Source organism: Coprinopsis cinerea, assembly GCF_000182895.1.
Source record: "Coprinopsis cinerea okayama7#130 chromosome 3 map unlocalized cont3.3, whole genome shotgun sequence".
Taxonomy (NCBI): domain Eukaryota; kingdom Fungi; phylum Basidiomycota; class Agaricomycetes; order Agaricales; family Psathyrellaceae; genus Coprinopsis; species Coprinopsis cinerea.
Window position 1 is genome coordinate 3,519,494 of NW_003307542.1, and position 14,658 is coordinate 3,534,151.

The 14,658-nt window shown below is 51.1% G+C and overlaps 7 protein-coding genes across 7 annotated transcripts; 4 read left to right on the forward strand and 3 right to left on the reverse strand.

The window, feature by feature from the left end:
- Positions 1–990: 990 nt before the first annotated feature.
- CC1G_09267 (hypothetical protein) lies at positions 991–2,128 on the forward strand (the record flags this gene model as incomplete). The annotated part of the gene is made up of 4 exons (XM_001830950.2): positions 991–1,010; positions 1,052–1,300; positions 1,424–1,517; positions 1,601–2,128. The coding sequence occupies 4 exons, from the start codon at positions 991–993 to the stop codon at positions 2,126–2,128; spliced, it is 891 nt and encodes a 296-aa protein (XP_001831002.2).
- Positions 2,129–2,567: 439 nt separating this feature from the next.
- Positions 2,568–3,716, reverse strand: CC1G_14304 (hypothetical protein; the record flags this gene model as incomplete). Its single annotated transcript, XM_002911727.1, has 4 exons — positions 2,568–3,149; positions 3,237–3,330; positions 3,391–3,566; positions 3,633–3,716. 4 exons carry the CDS (start codon positions 3,714–3,716, stop codon positions 2,568–2,570), a joined length of 936 nt encoding a protein of 311 aa, XP_002911773.1.
- Positions 3,717–4,263: 547 nt separating this feature from the next.
- On the reverse strand, positions 4,264–4,797 carry CC1G_14305 (hypothetical protein; the record flags this gene model as incomplete). Its single annotated transcript, XM_002911728.1, has 1 exon — positions 4,264–4,797. The coding sequence occupies one exon, from the start codon at positions 4,795–4,797 to the stop codon at positions 4,264–4,266; it is 534 nt and encodes a 177-aa protein (XP_002911774.1).
- A 416-nt stretch (positions 4,798–5,213) lies between these two features.
- Positions 5,214–6,412, forward strand: CC1G_09269 (hypothetical protein; the record flags this gene model as incomplete). The annotated part of the gene is made up of 4 exons (XM_001830952.2): positions 5,214–5,318; positions 5,383–5,573; positions 5,628–5,736; positions 5,786–6,412. 4 exons carry the CDS (start codon positions 5,214–5,216, stop codon positions 6,410–6,412), a joined length of 1,032 nt encoding a protein of 343 aa, XP_001831004.2.
- A 2,242-nt stretch (positions 6,413–8,654) lies between these two features.
- On the reverse strand, positions 8,655–9,473 carry CC1G_09271 (hypothetical protein; the record flags this gene model as incomplete). The annotated part of the gene is made up of 1 exon (XM_001830954.1): positions 8,655–9,473. The coding sequence occupies one exon, from the start codon at positions 9,471–9,473 to the stop codon at positions 8,655–8,657; it is 819 nt and encodes a 272-aa protein (XP_001831006.1).
- A 1,367-nt stretch (positions 9,474–10,840) lies between these two features.
- Positions 10,841–11,056, forward strand: CC1G_09272 (hypothetical protein; the record flags this gene model as incomplete). The annotated part of the gene is made up of 2 exons (XM_001830955.1): positions 10,841–10,968; positions 11,020–11,056. The coding sequence occupies 2 exons, from the start codon at positions 10,841–10,843 to the stop codon at positions 11,054–11,056; spliced, it is 165 nt and encodes a 54-aa protein (XP_001831007.1).
- A 1,184-nt stretch (positions 11,057–12,240) lies between these two features.
- Positions 12,241–14,549, forward strand: CC1G_09273 (membrane transporter; the record flags this gene model as incomplete). Its single annotated transcript, XM_001830956.2, has 15 exons — positions 12,241–12,274; positions 12,334–12,343; positions 12,400–12,453; positions 12,510–12,585; positions 12,646–12,695; positions 12,749–12,849; positions 12,903–12,983; positions 13,040–13,104; positions 13,164–13,192; positions 13,249–13,299; positions 13,353–13,475; positions 13,533–13,912; positions 14,009–14,165; positions 14,239–14,428; positions 14,496–14,549. 15 exons carry the CDS (start codon positions 12,241–12,243, stop codon positions 14,547–14,549), a joined length of 1,455 nt encoding a protein of 484 aa, XP_001831008.2.
- Positions 14,550–14,658: the final 109 nt, after the last annotated feature.

A 14,658-nucleotide genomic window follows, 5' to 3' on the forward strand; every position in this document is an offset into this window, starting at 1 on the left:
GTCCAGTTGAGTGGCGAGGATGGAGGCGTGCGATCGGACTGAGTTGGAGGGTGGGATAGATAAAGGTTGGCGGTATGGTTTTCGTACATGTTACTACTTCCTCTTGAAGTAGTACGCCAATCTGTGGATTTCGTCCTTCCAGACTGCGGTAAGAGGAGGCTGTAAGGGAAGTCACGTAGTAGTACTATGCGAGGGTCCATCGAAGGCACCCTGGCCGGCCCAAATTATGGATCTCCGTCCAAAGTTCAAACCGTGACGTCGACTCATTGCCTTTTAGCTAGCATCTGTTGGGTTTTGAAGTACCCCGGGCCCTAGCTTTTGTACCAGTCAAAGTCTGGCGGATTCAAGTTACTGATGGATCAGATAGTACGGACAGGTATGGCGACTCGGAGGTCTCGGCCACCGTACGGGTCTGGTGCCGGTTCTCTACCCCTCTCGCTCCATTCACCAAACTTGGACTACACACTCCTGACCGTCATTGCCGAAGCCCGTTCCTGGCAGTGGGCGGCTCTTTCGAGCGGGCGCTTAATTTGATTACATAATGAATTGCCGACACTGTTCTTTTGCCATTACTCCCAGTAGCTACGCCGCGTGTCGGATGAGACTGCAGAGCCTATGTACGGCGTCTGAGTCGAGTATTGAATCCATCCCCTTTACATAAATTGCCCTATCATCCACCCCTACTAACACTCGGTCGATCCTCGTGGGCCCATCCATTCGTCCTCGTCTTCCTAAGTAGACTTGTCTTCGCAGTATAGCCACAACGGTGACGACAGAGCTTTGGTATGTCATTGAAACTGAATACACACTTTCGCCTCGAGGTGGCGAGGAAGCACGATCATAACGTCGACGTCTCGGGAACATCCGCAAGCCGCAGCATGAACGTGCCATGGCCCATGAGGTGGTACCTCGAGGGAATCTCTTGTTCGACGTCGGCTATGGCCATGGACTCTACTAACACTAACAGCCCGGTGCGCAGTGAGTACTATTATGAGAGCGCGATTTTCAAGGTATGCGGCTTCAAGTCCACTACTACTAATAGTACTAATAGTTCGTCCAACTTTATCGTTGAATTCAAATTAATCCAGGTGGAGAATAGACTGTACAAGATCCCGAGATATCGACTGGTCGCGTTGTCGCCTGTGTTCGCTGATATGTTCTCTTTGCCCCAAAGTCATTCGGAGATAGTATCGCCGGACGGCCGCGGGATCGTTGAAGGAGAGAGCGAAGATAGGCCTATCGTCCTCGAGGGGTGCAGAGTGGTCGATTTTGAAAGGCTTTTGGCGCTTGTTTATCCCAGGTGCGTCAGACGCCTAGGGGTCTTGTTCAGGCTCCTATCTCTACATTCCTACTTCTCTCGATCGGTGTCGTTTCTATATTAGAGTGCGGTCGATGTGCTTATACTGACATGTGTTTTGTGCAGGGACGATTGGGTGTATGGTGATTCACCGCCTTTGACAAGCCTGGATGAATGGGTTAGTGCGTTGAAGCTGGCGACGTTGTGGCAGATGGAGAAGGTATGTTGGGGATCAGAATTTCAAAGAGTTGACCCTCACGTCCGAACCCAACCTGTGCTTCAAATTCTCAAACGTGCTCGCAGATAATCGGCGTAGCGATCGCGCAACTGGACGAGATGGAACTTTCAGAGACGACGAAAATCCGACTTGGGAGGGCGTATGGAGTGAAAAGATGGATCTCCGAAGGTGTTGAGGCTATCGCTTCTCTGAAAGACGTCACCGCCATCCCTTTGGAAGACCTGGCTGATACGTTGGGCTGGGAGGTCACAGCTCGGATCCTCTGGGCCAGAGCATCCTGCGCGACTACACCCCTTTCGGGAAAGGCGGACGTTCCTTTCGACAAGATTCGGTGTAAATCGTATGGGTGTGGAAAACGGGTTCTGGGAGCGGGGAATTTGGTTTGTGAGGGCGGGCATAGGGCTGATACGGTCCAAAAGCCACCGATCCGAGCTGGGGGTGGTACATGGGTTCCGTTAGCGTTTTTGTCTAAGGACACGATAGGCACGGCGTTGGCTGTTGAGTTGGGAGATTTGGTTGTGGGGGATGGTGTTGAAGTCAATCCTGATGTCAAGAAGGAGATCATGGATTTGTTCCAGGATGAAGTGGTGTAGGGTAGATGCTTTGCGTACTGTAGGGTTATGACTTCAGGACAGGACTCTGATGTTATCGCCTGGCTAGATTACGAGAGCTAGTGGGTTCAGACGGGGCCTGAGAGGTAAAGGACCATCTAGGAGTATTCATATCTAACTTTGTTTCATGGTTGTTTCAATCATCTTAGGTCTGTTCATACCGAAAAGAAACGGGATTTATCGCACTGCAGATTACAAAATTCGACGTCTCTAAAGGTTATTGTGACCAGAAAAAAAAAAAGGCAATCCAACGTTGGGGCACATACCGAGCGTCTATGGTCTATCCTCCGGGCAGGAGTGAAGAGGGAGTTCACCGATGTCGAGCTTCGCGTAAGGCAGCGGATTGAAATATGATTTATATCGGAAGATGAAGCTCGCGAATAGTACTATGAACAAAGACAACATGACAAGCAGCACCACCTTACGCTCTGCGTAGAGTCTTTAATTCGGCGGCAAAGGCGGCTTCTACGTCTGCCACGGGAATAGAGGTAGATTGTTTCTGGACGTGGCTGTGAACAAAGGACCATTCCAGCGTCACAGATGGTGTGGGTTCCCGAGCATCGAGGTTGGCGAATGGGTTGGGTTTGAACTGCATCACGCCCCCGGGAGTGCCAAACGACGGGCTTCCAAACTTGGCGGGTGGACTTGTGGCACCGCCAAACATAGAAGTAGGAGGAGTAGGGAGAAGACGAGAGTGGTCCATCGAGCAAGTACCTCGGCTGAACGGATGAGCGCATTTCGGGTTCTTGCAGTGAAGCTTGTCGATTGGGATCGAGAGCTCCCCGGATGCGGGTAGTGCGCTGACGGGCGCAGCCTTGTAGCTGATACCGAGGGAGGTTATCCGCGCGATCGTCTCCCACCCGATGTAGCTAGCCAGTTTCTCGAGTGGGAATCCACACAGGTCGGGTGATTCGGCGAGGGTTTTGGCACCCTCGAGAAACCAGGTGGGAACATGGTACTGCCTTGCGAGTTGGATCTTGGTAGGGAGCGTTGGGCGAAAGGTCTGATATGGATTTAATGGCAAAGTTGCGCATCTATCAGAGATGACGTTAGAGAACGTTTGGGGATTCCTTGAGACTCGGATGCGTACCTTGGTCATTCCCCAATTGGTGGATAATTTCAGGATAGTTATCCAGTCGCGGATGTCTTTGATCGGCGGAGGGTCCCCTTGAATCCACCCATTACTATGAGTTAAAAGACGTGATCAGCAGCATTGTTATCCATGAAAGGAATGCCACACTCACCTCGAAAACAAAAGAGAAATGATGAGTTGAAACTCGGCAGCCTTGACGCCACCGAGAACGATAGGTTGCTCCTCACTTCCTGTTACACCCTTCGCTGGGTCTGCATACCTGCTAACAAACCCTGGAGACAAACTGTCAAAAGGCTCTCGTGGAACAGTAAACAAGATCCCTTCGATCTGAGAAGAAGAGTGATTTGGTCAGAAGAAAGACTGGTGAAGGATACGAGCACAAGAGATATGCACCTTGAATGAGACGAGTTCTGTATAGATACTGAAGTGGGTTGAGGGCGCCTTGCTCGTTGGGCTGCTGAGTGAAGGTGGCGCCATGGCTTTGGGTTCGCCCGTCTGTGGCTACATATCGTGCACCTTGTAGTCCTATTTATGGGGAACCATGGTTGTTATGTACAGCCCAAATGATAAAGAGTCCCATTGAGTGAGGGCCCTGGAGTGCCATCGCGCAAAGATTCTTTGTGTCCAGTCGTGGATAGTGAAAGGGGAGGAAACAAAAGACCAACCTCCGAACTCTGCCACCGCAAGAGCGATCACGGGTCTTCCTATGCTGCTAAAGGATGGGGACTGTCAATAAAACTTACTCCTTTGTGGGTTATTCGATTGTGGCTATACTGTCTATTCCTTTTTCTGAAAACAGTCTTCTCACACGCTTCAAGGTCGACGAAACATTCATGATTTTTCACGTTTATTTAATCGCACGAGAATGGTAGGTAAGGTAGAGATAGTTGTCACAAGAGTTTAGCAGCGTTAACATGCCGTTTATAAGCTACATGGATGTGAAAGAGAAGAAAGGCGTGGGGAGATCACCCATGCGCATACACGTTCAGCGGCCAGCCACACAGATACCGACATTAACTAAAAATCAAGACTCAAGGAAGCCCTCGACAAAGTCCTCATGTGAGATGAGGTGCTCAGTAGTACAGCGACTGCTCACATTTCCAGCACGAATGGTCTCGTCAGAGGCCGCAGAAGAAGAGTCGGAGCATGAACCGGGAGATCCAGGGTCAGAGTCAGAGTTGGAGGTAGGAGTGACTGGTCTACGGTGAAGGGAATCTTGAATGAGACGAGCGCGATGCGCGTACCATTCTTGGAGTCGGGCGTAGGCAGAGTCGGCTTGATAGTCGTCAGCGACCCCATGGTCGTCTTCGTCTTGAGTCTTACATTCTTCGTCGGGGGAATCGTCGTCGCCGTCGTTGTGGTCACCAAAGTCCTCGAGGCCATCATCATCCCAATGGTAGTCCAAGTCCCAGTTGAGGTCTTCGTCTTCGCGCTCAATGAGGTCGTTCCGCCCAACAAGGACTAGTACCTTGGTTGGATCTGAAGCGCAGACCTCAGTGGTGGAAACGCTGGCCTGTGAAGAACAGTCACCCGACTCCCAGTTTACAGTGTTGCGCATTTTGGGCGTTTGTTGGTGATCCGTTATTTCCATCTTACTGCTTCTCAGAGTAGTTGGCCTGCTGGTAGTTCTGCTCTAAAGCTGAGGCACCTTTGGGTTTTTCCGACCGTTGGAATCGGCTGCCGTCTCTCGCTGCGCCTTTTAATCCCGCGCTCGAGCCTATCACTGTAGAGACGTTAAATCTGTGTCAAAGCGCTGGTCTTTATCCATTGCTATCGACCAAAGGACACATAAAGGTGACATTTGGCGCTTGTACCGAGCGTCTATTATCTAAGCAGGGGCGAATAGGGGGTAGAAGGACAATCAGTGAGGCTGGCGTGGAGCTTTTGGAATCGACTTGAATCAGACCCGAGCATAAGCAACGCGCAAATGCCCCTTTCTCTTCCGACCGTCACTCTGGTTCTTAAATACTGAAGATGGACCTTTCATCGAAACAAGACGATCAAAAGGAGCCCGTAATTGAAGCCAATCCCGCGGCTGCTCGTCATCACCGATTCTATTGCGAAAACATTACTCTCAAGGTCAGTTAAAAGGCGATTCGCTAAGTGGTGTGCACTAAACGCCCTACTATGTTTCTTTGTCAAGGTCGAGGGAACACTTTTCAAGGTCCCTCGGTATAAATTTCAGGAACTCTCCCCTGTCTTTGCCGACATGTTCTCCCTGCCAAGTGTCGGACCAGTTGGGACTGTCGAAGGACAAAGCGACGAAAACCCCATTGTCCTCGAGGGGTATGCTATGAAGGACTTTGAGCGCCTTCTTTCGATACTGTATCCCAGGTGCGCTTTTCGTCCCTTAACACGCCCTCCATTAGTGAGATTTTTGCATACTAGTGGAGACGCCATAGCCGGAGATCCCATCTGTCTGGAGAGTAAAGAGGAGTGGATCAGCGTTCTTAAACTTTCTACCGCATGGGAAATGACCAAGGCGCGTCTCATTCAAGTCCCTTTAACTCCGGACACAATTACGTGCTAAACTGCAATGTTTCCAGGTTCGAGAGATGGCCATTAAAAGATTGAGCCTACTGCAGGTGACCCCTATTGAAAAGATTCAGCTGGGGAGGGAACATCGAGTTTCCTGCTGGTTTCTCGATGGCATGAAAGCGCTTGCTACCGAGATTTCCAGGGATTCGGAAGGCGGCATCTCCGTGGATTCCATAGCGGCCCAGATCGGTTGGGAAGCCGCAGCGAGAGTAATGTCTGCCGTGAACAACCACAAATCCGCCTCTACTCTTGGGGAGAGGTTCATTCCGTCATCCGGGGAGGTGCGAGTGTTGTTGGAGAACATCCATTGCCGTCGAGACAGGTGCTTGAAGGATGAGAAGATGCGACAGAATTGCCCTATGAACCACGATGGTCTGCGAAAGGGGGGTTTTCTACCTGGGAACCGATCCTTTCAAATCCACCGCGACGAGAACGCCAATCGACGCAGCCTTCATCGAGTTGGGGGGAGCGGGGCCAGAACTTCTGTGAAGGATTTCATATCGATGTCTCAGGACGGATGCTTCATAGACTGGTCCCTCCTCAAACGGCAAGGTTACGAGGCGCCGTTGACCGATGATATTTCTTTCGACACCATCAAGAGCGCCTTCGCCGACGAGCTTAACTCCCTGACATGAGCCGCATAGGTCAAGTTTTGCCGGCATTTCTGGACTCGCCTGTGACACTACACGAGGGTTGATGAAGTCCGGAGTACTCTACGCCTGTATCGTATTTATCTCGGCGCATGGTTCGCGTGTATGGGGTTGAAGATCCCTGTCTAGGCGAAGAACTTGACTCGGAAAAATAAGGGCATTTTATTCAACGCGCCTCCTTTTAACTGAGCGACCTTCGATTGAACTGTCAGTCTTGCGCTTACGAGACGGTACGGGAATCTCAGTCTCGGGCTCCTTGCCCTTGCGCGAGGATCGAAGCTTTCGAGGCTCTGAGATGTCGATGTTAAGACCCTTCATGAAAAGGCTATCCTCCTCATCTTCTTCGTCATCGTCGCACTCCCTGACGAACCAATTCTTACCGTGAATACTGGTATCTTTGAAGTGCAACTTGTACTTGGCAATGCTCGGGTATCCGTTCCGGCATCGCTTGCACAAGAACCGAGGGGGCGGGAGTCCACCTGGTCGCCTTGTCGCCAAGTTGCGTCGTCGAGGGCTGTTAGGGTCTCAAACATCCACCCACATCCACCCACAACCCACTAGCCTTGATCCACACTCCCCGCACAGTCTCACATGATCCCGCATGACCCCGCACATCCCCGCACTCACCATCATCTCTCCGCATCCCGCATCTCCCACACCTCCGCCACATCCATCCCACTCCTGCACATGCGGACTCCCCACATGTGTCCGCTCTATGGATGTCCGCATCCGCAAGTCCGCATTCCCGCATGCTCCGCAGTCGATCCGCATGCGGAGTTTACGGGCACTGGACACTCCGCTCCGCATTTATGCGGAGCGCCGCCGGTACGACACGGCCCGCAACTGAGGGCCGGTGCGGACCGTGCGGAGAAACCTCGTAACCGCCCTCTAGGCGCCCAGACTCTGCATGTGACCTTTTGTACTTCCTTATGACTCCCTTCCTTGCTTTGCTATTGTTCTTTAGAATCGTCTTACTCATCCTCTTCGCATTCCGCGGTATTCCGCATTTCTTATGACTCAGTTCTTTCTCTTGTCCCAGACTTGTCCCAGAGTATATCCAGAGTATCTACAGATATATAAGCTAGCTAGATTTCTGTAGTAGATACTCATCCGGAATCTCGATTCAGACTTATACAGAACTTCCCCTCTGTCCAGTCTTGAGCCTTTAGGCTTGCTAGAGCTTTCCGCATACTCCGCATTTCCGCACAGTGCTCCTGATTCCGCTCCGCAAGGCTCTCTCCTCTCTCTCCTCGTCTTCCGCCGTAAGGCGCGTCTCTCTCTCCCTCTCCTCCCCTCTCCTTTCGGGTTGGACCATATACCACCAGCGTGGGCACAACGCAATACGTTGAGGCCAAGGTCCCTTCGACTCCGCAGACTCCGCAGTTCCGTAGAGTCTAACAAGGGCTGGTATCATCGGATCTCGATGTTTTCGCAGAGTCGGACACTGTTCCAGAGATAGCTCTGAGTTTTTCGTTAGCTGAAATTGTTGCTGATCGCCTGGGACGAGAATCACCAGCGGATTGAGACTCGGTCAGTTGCTTCGAAGACGAACTCCTGGTATATGCCATGGTTGATGGGAAACGCGTTGAGGGTAGTAGACTGTCTCTGTGGAAGCTGGCTAGTAGGTCTAAAGGTAATGTTGAATGCAGAGATGGATACTTCTGAGAGTCGTCGATTGAGCGGTGAATAGAGGAAGCATCATTGTCTGCCACCTCGTTTTATACCCGCATTTCAGGGGTATCCGAGTCCAAGCACAGACGATAGTTCGTCACAGTATTCCTGTGGTCAGAGCCAGCGGTCGGTGCTCATCCGCGGCCCGCCAGGGACAGGCACAGTGGCAGACTACCACGGGAAGTAGGATGGTTTGGCCATCGGCTTTGCCGGGTTCGCGTCCGTCATTGACGGCTGTCAAAGCGGAACACGCATTCATGCATCATGGTCCAGTCATCGTGGTCCCGGCGTCCTCAAGCTCAGTGTAGGGATCTAGGAATAGTGTTATGTCCGTCGCACCACGGGACATAGGACATCTTACTCCGAACACAGTTAATGTAAACGATATCAAGTTAGATAAAAAGGCCCTATGGTATGATACATCAGCACACGCGTGCATACTAAGCTAGGCATTCTCTTTTACTACTAATAGAACCATTCAGATGCGAATATAAATACATGGCTTGTTCAAAAGTATTGAGAACGGGAAAGGTAGATTTATAGTCGATGGGACTGTTTAAAACCAATCGCTATCGCTCGAGTCGAAGCTGTCAGAGTCGCTGGTATTGGAGCATGGAGTGGGGGTTCGAGTACGAGTTGATGGCAGAGTCGACGGTCCAGCCACGGGCTCGGGAGTGTATTCGGTGATGGGCGTATTGACTGCCTCGGAAGTCGACTTGGTGCTGGTCTCGGGCGCCGGTTCAGTGGCAGTCTCGGGAGTCGGTATGGTGCTTTCGGTGTCGGAGGCCTCAGGCTTGTCCCACCCAGGAAGTGTCTGATCGTTATTGTGTCGCTTCAAGCAGTGTCTCTTGAACCAGGCCTCAGAGGTTGTGGTGTAGCCGCAGCGAGGCATCGCACACCAGTAGACCGTCTTCTCTTTTGGAGCCGCCTTTTGCTTTGGCTGGGGCTTTTGCTTTGGCTGGGGTTTTTGCTTTGGCTGGGGTTTTGGCTTTGGCTGAGGTTTTTCTTTTGTCGAATTCTCGTTGGGTCGAGTGTTTGGTTTTCCTGGACACTTTTTGCTGTTGACGTGCGCATAGTACAGTTGCTTCGACTTGAAGCCATTGTGGCACTTCTTGCACAGGAAGATAGGCGTGTAGGCAGACGCCTTGCGTGGGACACTCTCAGCTTCATCCTCAGACTCGTCCGTACTCTCCTGCTCGCTCTCTTCGGTCTCAGAGTCCGTGCTCTCAACGCTGTCGTCGCGTCTCTGGTCAGCATTAGGGATATCCACAAGCTTCTGCAAGGCTTTTACAGCAGCCCCGCGCCTAGGTCGACGCGCCGGGGATGCAGGGGGTGTTGTTGAAGTTTCGGCCAAGGGCCTCTTTCTCCCAACCATTGTGACTTGATGCAATCGAGTCGAGTGGTATACAAGAGAGTTAAGGGTGTGGCAGAGCTGGTAGGGGATGGAGTTCACTGCTCCCTCTCAGCAGACCGCAACCTTGTGGACGAACAGGCTGAGCCGGAATATATGATGGTGGTGAACAAAAGGAATGAAAGCCACGCCTGCAGTGTTCACCTTTTAAACGAGCGATGAACACGTGCACATTTGACAAAGAAGGGCAGGTTAATATCCAAAATAGGAAGGTCACAAGTGTCCGTCGGAGGCTGTTGGTCGCTGACCATGCGTTGGGGCCATTGTTCGTTGACCGGGTGGCATAGATACAGTCCAAGATACTGCCACAGACACTCGAAAAATTAATACTCCTTGTAGACTAGCCTTGCGGGCCCTAGGCCTTGACGGAACGCATTGACGCTCAAAGCGCACACCCAGCGCTTAATGCTGGTTGTTTTTCGTATCTCAGTTCCTCAGTTTCCGCGGTTTGGGACAGTGTACACATAAATCCTAGTACTTCTTCCTCTCTGCCAAATACTATGCCGATAAGTCCTGATATCTCGCACTGGCAGTGAAGAAACTGGTGGGCAGGAGGGTTGAACTTCTCCGAAGAACGGACTGTGTGGCTGCACCTTCCAGTCCAAACACTGTCCATCACATCCAAGCGTCGTCCACAGGATTTCATGATCTCCTATGCTCTTCATGATCAACTCAAGTCCGGGTTCGAATTTCGAAAGGTTTGGTGGACTTGACACCGGGAATCTGTGTTCGATACTCGAATGAACGTCGGACGCGGGGAATCCGGGTACGCCAAGTTGGTTGGCGTGTTTTTTTTTTTCTGAAAATTCTGACCGGCTGTTTCTTCGCAGGGCCCTGCATGAGCGGGGGCGCATTCTCTGGCCCGCTCAAGACTTGCGACTACTGACAAAAGGTGGACAACACATAATATCCCACCATTATCTAAACCTGCTACGGTCCAATGGTCATGGGTTCCATGTTCTGCCAGCACCCATGCGCGGTGTCATCGCATTGGTGCTTCTGAAGAACAACACATACCCTTCCCTGCTGCCTCTGTTACGCTCAAACCACGGCCAACGGAACCCGCCCCGGAACCTGTCCTGCCGGTATTCAATTGACCCATGTCACGAAGCCACGGTAGTTGGAGCTCCCCTTCGAAGCACGCCTGAAGGGCGATGGACTTCGACGTTCGAAGCTCGATTTGACGAACGAAGACCCTGTTTTCGGTTCTTAAAACTCCGTGGGTCGTCCCACGTCCCTGTGCGACACTCTCCTCTGACCTTTGGCGCGTTTAAAAGAGCGAGATAAGCTCTTTCTCTCTTCTTGAAGACACCCGACCCTCTTCTGGGACCATGACCGCCCAGGAAAAAGTCGACGAGAGCAATGAGATCACGGTTCAGGCTCGCGATGTCGACGTGGCCGCTATGGTAGCGGAGGATGGCACCTACGAACTCACGCCTGAGCTCGCTCTCGCCCTCAGGTACGCCTGTTCTACGTAGGCCCGCACTTCCTTCACTGACGGATGATTCAGGAAGAAGATCATCAGGAAAAACCCAAAGTATAAATGATGCATCATTGAGAACATTTTGTACACTGTTGCCCCGGATGAGGCTAATGGACATCAATGTGCTTCAGTGACGAAGCCCCTGTCATTTTAGTCCATTTTGAAGCAAAAATGTGACCACTTGTTCGTACGAAGGCATAATTTTCTGGGACATTTCAGTGCTCTTCAAGTTGGGTCCTACCGCCTTCCCGGTGAAGTGTGGAGTTTTGACGCTCAGGCTGCACTTCTCGACATTGGCCTTTCGATAGGTGGTATGGAGTAGCAGATATTAAACTTCTTGCAAATTTACATCCTCAGGGTTGAACAAGAAGACTGAGATTCAGCTTGGAATGCGAAGCAGAGGTAGATTTCACTCCGAGAAGAAGGAGAAGTCATTCAAAGTCCGCTCTCACCTTCGCGGGCGACGCGGCAAGCTTCGGCTCTGTGTGTGAAAGTGGACACGTGACATGTCGTTCAGACGGTCGCGCAAGAGTCACGACGCCAGCAAAGCGACCTTGTCCACATTCCCTCACCTTCCCTGTCCGAGGCCGTCGTCCTCAGCATTTTCTGTCGCGTTTTGCCGCAACGCCTACTCCAGACTGCGGCCGTATACAAGACTTGTCTGCTTCCCATCAGGTATGTACTCTGGAGACCGTTCTCCTCACCAGGGGTGCTCACTGCTGTAGTAGGTATCGCTCGCTATTCAGGTCACCCCCATTCGCCTTGATTCGCCATAATTTGCCAAAGTGAGACATCCCCTCGCAGCCTGACGTATCACAACTGACCATCCCTTTCTCTTCTCTGTAGCAGGCCTGAGTCTCAGTGGTTTTGCCGGTGCTCTGAGTAGGATGAGTGATATCGGGATTGGGACTTGGAAATCGGGTTTGATCGTAGTTGGTAGCCGGCTCGTAGTTCATTTCGATATATACGTCGTTCGACAAGTTCTTGTATTAGCCAACATTGAATGACAATACAACATGGACTTGCACCATCCATCGTGACCGCTTTGATTTAAGGGAATGATGAGCTGAATCGAGCAGTGAAATGGGCCATTGAATGTTGCTTGTCTGTGCATAATTGTGTATAAATGAAGGGGCTGCATCGTGCAGTAGTTACATTTGGACACCGAATAGAAATTCGGCGCTATTGGACTTCATTTTTCTTATTGTTGCACAATAGAGGCTCAATTTACACTTTGGCTTTTCCCTGATGATCGACAGGAACCTCTTGCCATTGATGTGCTGTATGTCGTTTTCCCTCTGGCGTCTGGGCGAGACACTCGCTAACCACCTTGACGAACAGTCACATTCGTGTTCGTCTCCACCACACTTCCTGTACCATTCTCGCCGTTGAACATGCCTTCCACAGCATCATGATCGCGGACCAAGTCGTAATCGCGCAATCCGCTATCCTGGGCATCTTGTGTGTGGTCACCTTCGGTTAAACCTGAACTGTGTCCCTGACAAAGAACCATTTAGCCAAGGCGCGAATCTGACACAGGATCAGTTCAATTGGCTGGCGACTATCCTGTATCTGAGTATCCTGGCGTTCGAGGTAAGCTAGTTTCTTCAGTAACTCAACACAGGTCGAAGATCCGATGAACGTGTGTTTTAGTATCCCCAGAATTTGGCGCTTCAAAGGTTCCCTGTAGGAAAATGGATGGCGTGAGTCGTCTTGCTGTGTTCGATGAACGGTTAGCTTACAGGGCCTCTTGTAGGGTGAATATCTTCGTTTGGTCAGTCGCACTTCTCGCACATGCGGCATGCAGGTCATTCGCAGCGCTTGTTGCGTGCAGAATCGTGTTGGGAATGTGCGAGAGTGAGTCGCTCTTGGTTATTTCCATCGTGCGGTAGATTATAATCGTTGTCAAGGCGTCATCCTTCCCGGTTTCATGATCGTCACTTCCATGTTTTACACGCGTGCTGAACATACGGCTCGCGTTGGCTATTGGTGTAAGTGTCCTTTCCGTCACATCCATCGTTCCGACGATCATTGATACCACTCACAGACATGGCTGGAATGTGTGGGAGCAGCTTCCTGGGACTTGTCGCGTTCGCGCTTTTGCATATCGAGGTATCCTTACGATCCACACCCTTCTTCCATTTGAAAAGCTCACGTAGTCATTCCAACAGGGAAAAACTAGGCTCATGCCATGGCAGTGGTACACCCCACCTCACGTAAACCATTCACTCGAACCCCGTTCTGACTGTCGTATAGGATGATGATTATCATGGGTCTTGTGACGTTCGTTTTCGGCGTTATTTTCGTGTATGTTGAAATTGATTCGTTTCCGGATGATGTACGCTCACGCTGGTGTGCAGGATATTCTTCCCCGATTCGCCTACCTCTGCCAAGTTCCTCTCCGAGGAGGAAAGGGCGTTGGCCATCCAGCGCATTAAGGTTAACCAAACGGGCGTTGAGAACAAGCGATTCAAGAAAGAACAGTAAGTCTCTTTGGAAGCTACACCGTCGGCTAATTGGCCTCACAATCGCGGTTTTAGGTTCATCGAAACGCTCAAGGACATCAAAGTATGGTACATGGTCGCATTCGGGTTTCTCTCGTACGTCTTTACCACCCTCATGCCCACGCCGCTCATCTCAGATGCGCCTAGGCATGTCCCCGTCTCGATGACATTCCAAAAACAAATCATCGTCTCCCAAATGGGCTTCAACGCCCTCCAAACCACCCTCCTCAGCTGTGCCGATGGGGTCATCACCGTCATCGGAATCTCCATCGGAATCTACCTCTCCACCCTGCCCGCGATTGGCAGGGGCTGGTCGACGATCATCACCTCCATCCCTCCGCTTGTTGGGTCGATTCTGATTAATGTTCTGCCTGGAGAGAATAAAGTCGCGCTGCTGTTTATGTATTGGTTGTCTTGTGAGTGTGAAGTGTTCTCCCTTTGTCTACTTTCTCCCGACGACCTATGTGCAACCCGACGATTGAAAAGGGATTATACTAACGTATGGATTAAAGTCTGGGTTAGCGTACCATATACCGTGTTCTTGGGATGGGTTACCTCCCTGGTTGCAGGTCACACGAAAAGGATTACGACGAACGCAATGGTCCTTATCGCTGCGTACCTCGGTCTTGCTGTTGGTCCTTTGATGTGGAAGAAGCAGTATCAACCACGGTCAGTACAGCTAAAATCTCTTTCTTACTTCTACCTGCCTATGCTCATCGATACCTGCTCTCCCCTCCAATAGAAACCGCGTCCCATGGATCATAGTTGCACTCTGTGTCCTAACCTCGGGAATATCCCTCTTCGCTCTCCGACTTACGCTCTACCTCGATAACAAGAAGAGGGATAGGGAGCCGAGGAGTACGAAGTACGATGAAGTCTATATCAAGAAAGAGTTGGCGGATGGGACGGTGGAGAAGCAGCATGTTGACAAGGTGAGCATGAACTTCTTTGTGGTTTGGCGAGGTCACAGAGATGCTGATTGATTTTTGCGTGGTTCAGGCTTTCCTCGATCTCACTGATAAAGAGAACCGTGACTTCCGATACGTTTTGTAGCGACTTTATGAATCATTCTGTGTTATCTCGTGATATATTATTCTCTACGGCTTGAGGTGAAGATGTATTCATGGGAAACCAAAGAATCCGGGCGGCTAAGTAAACAAAC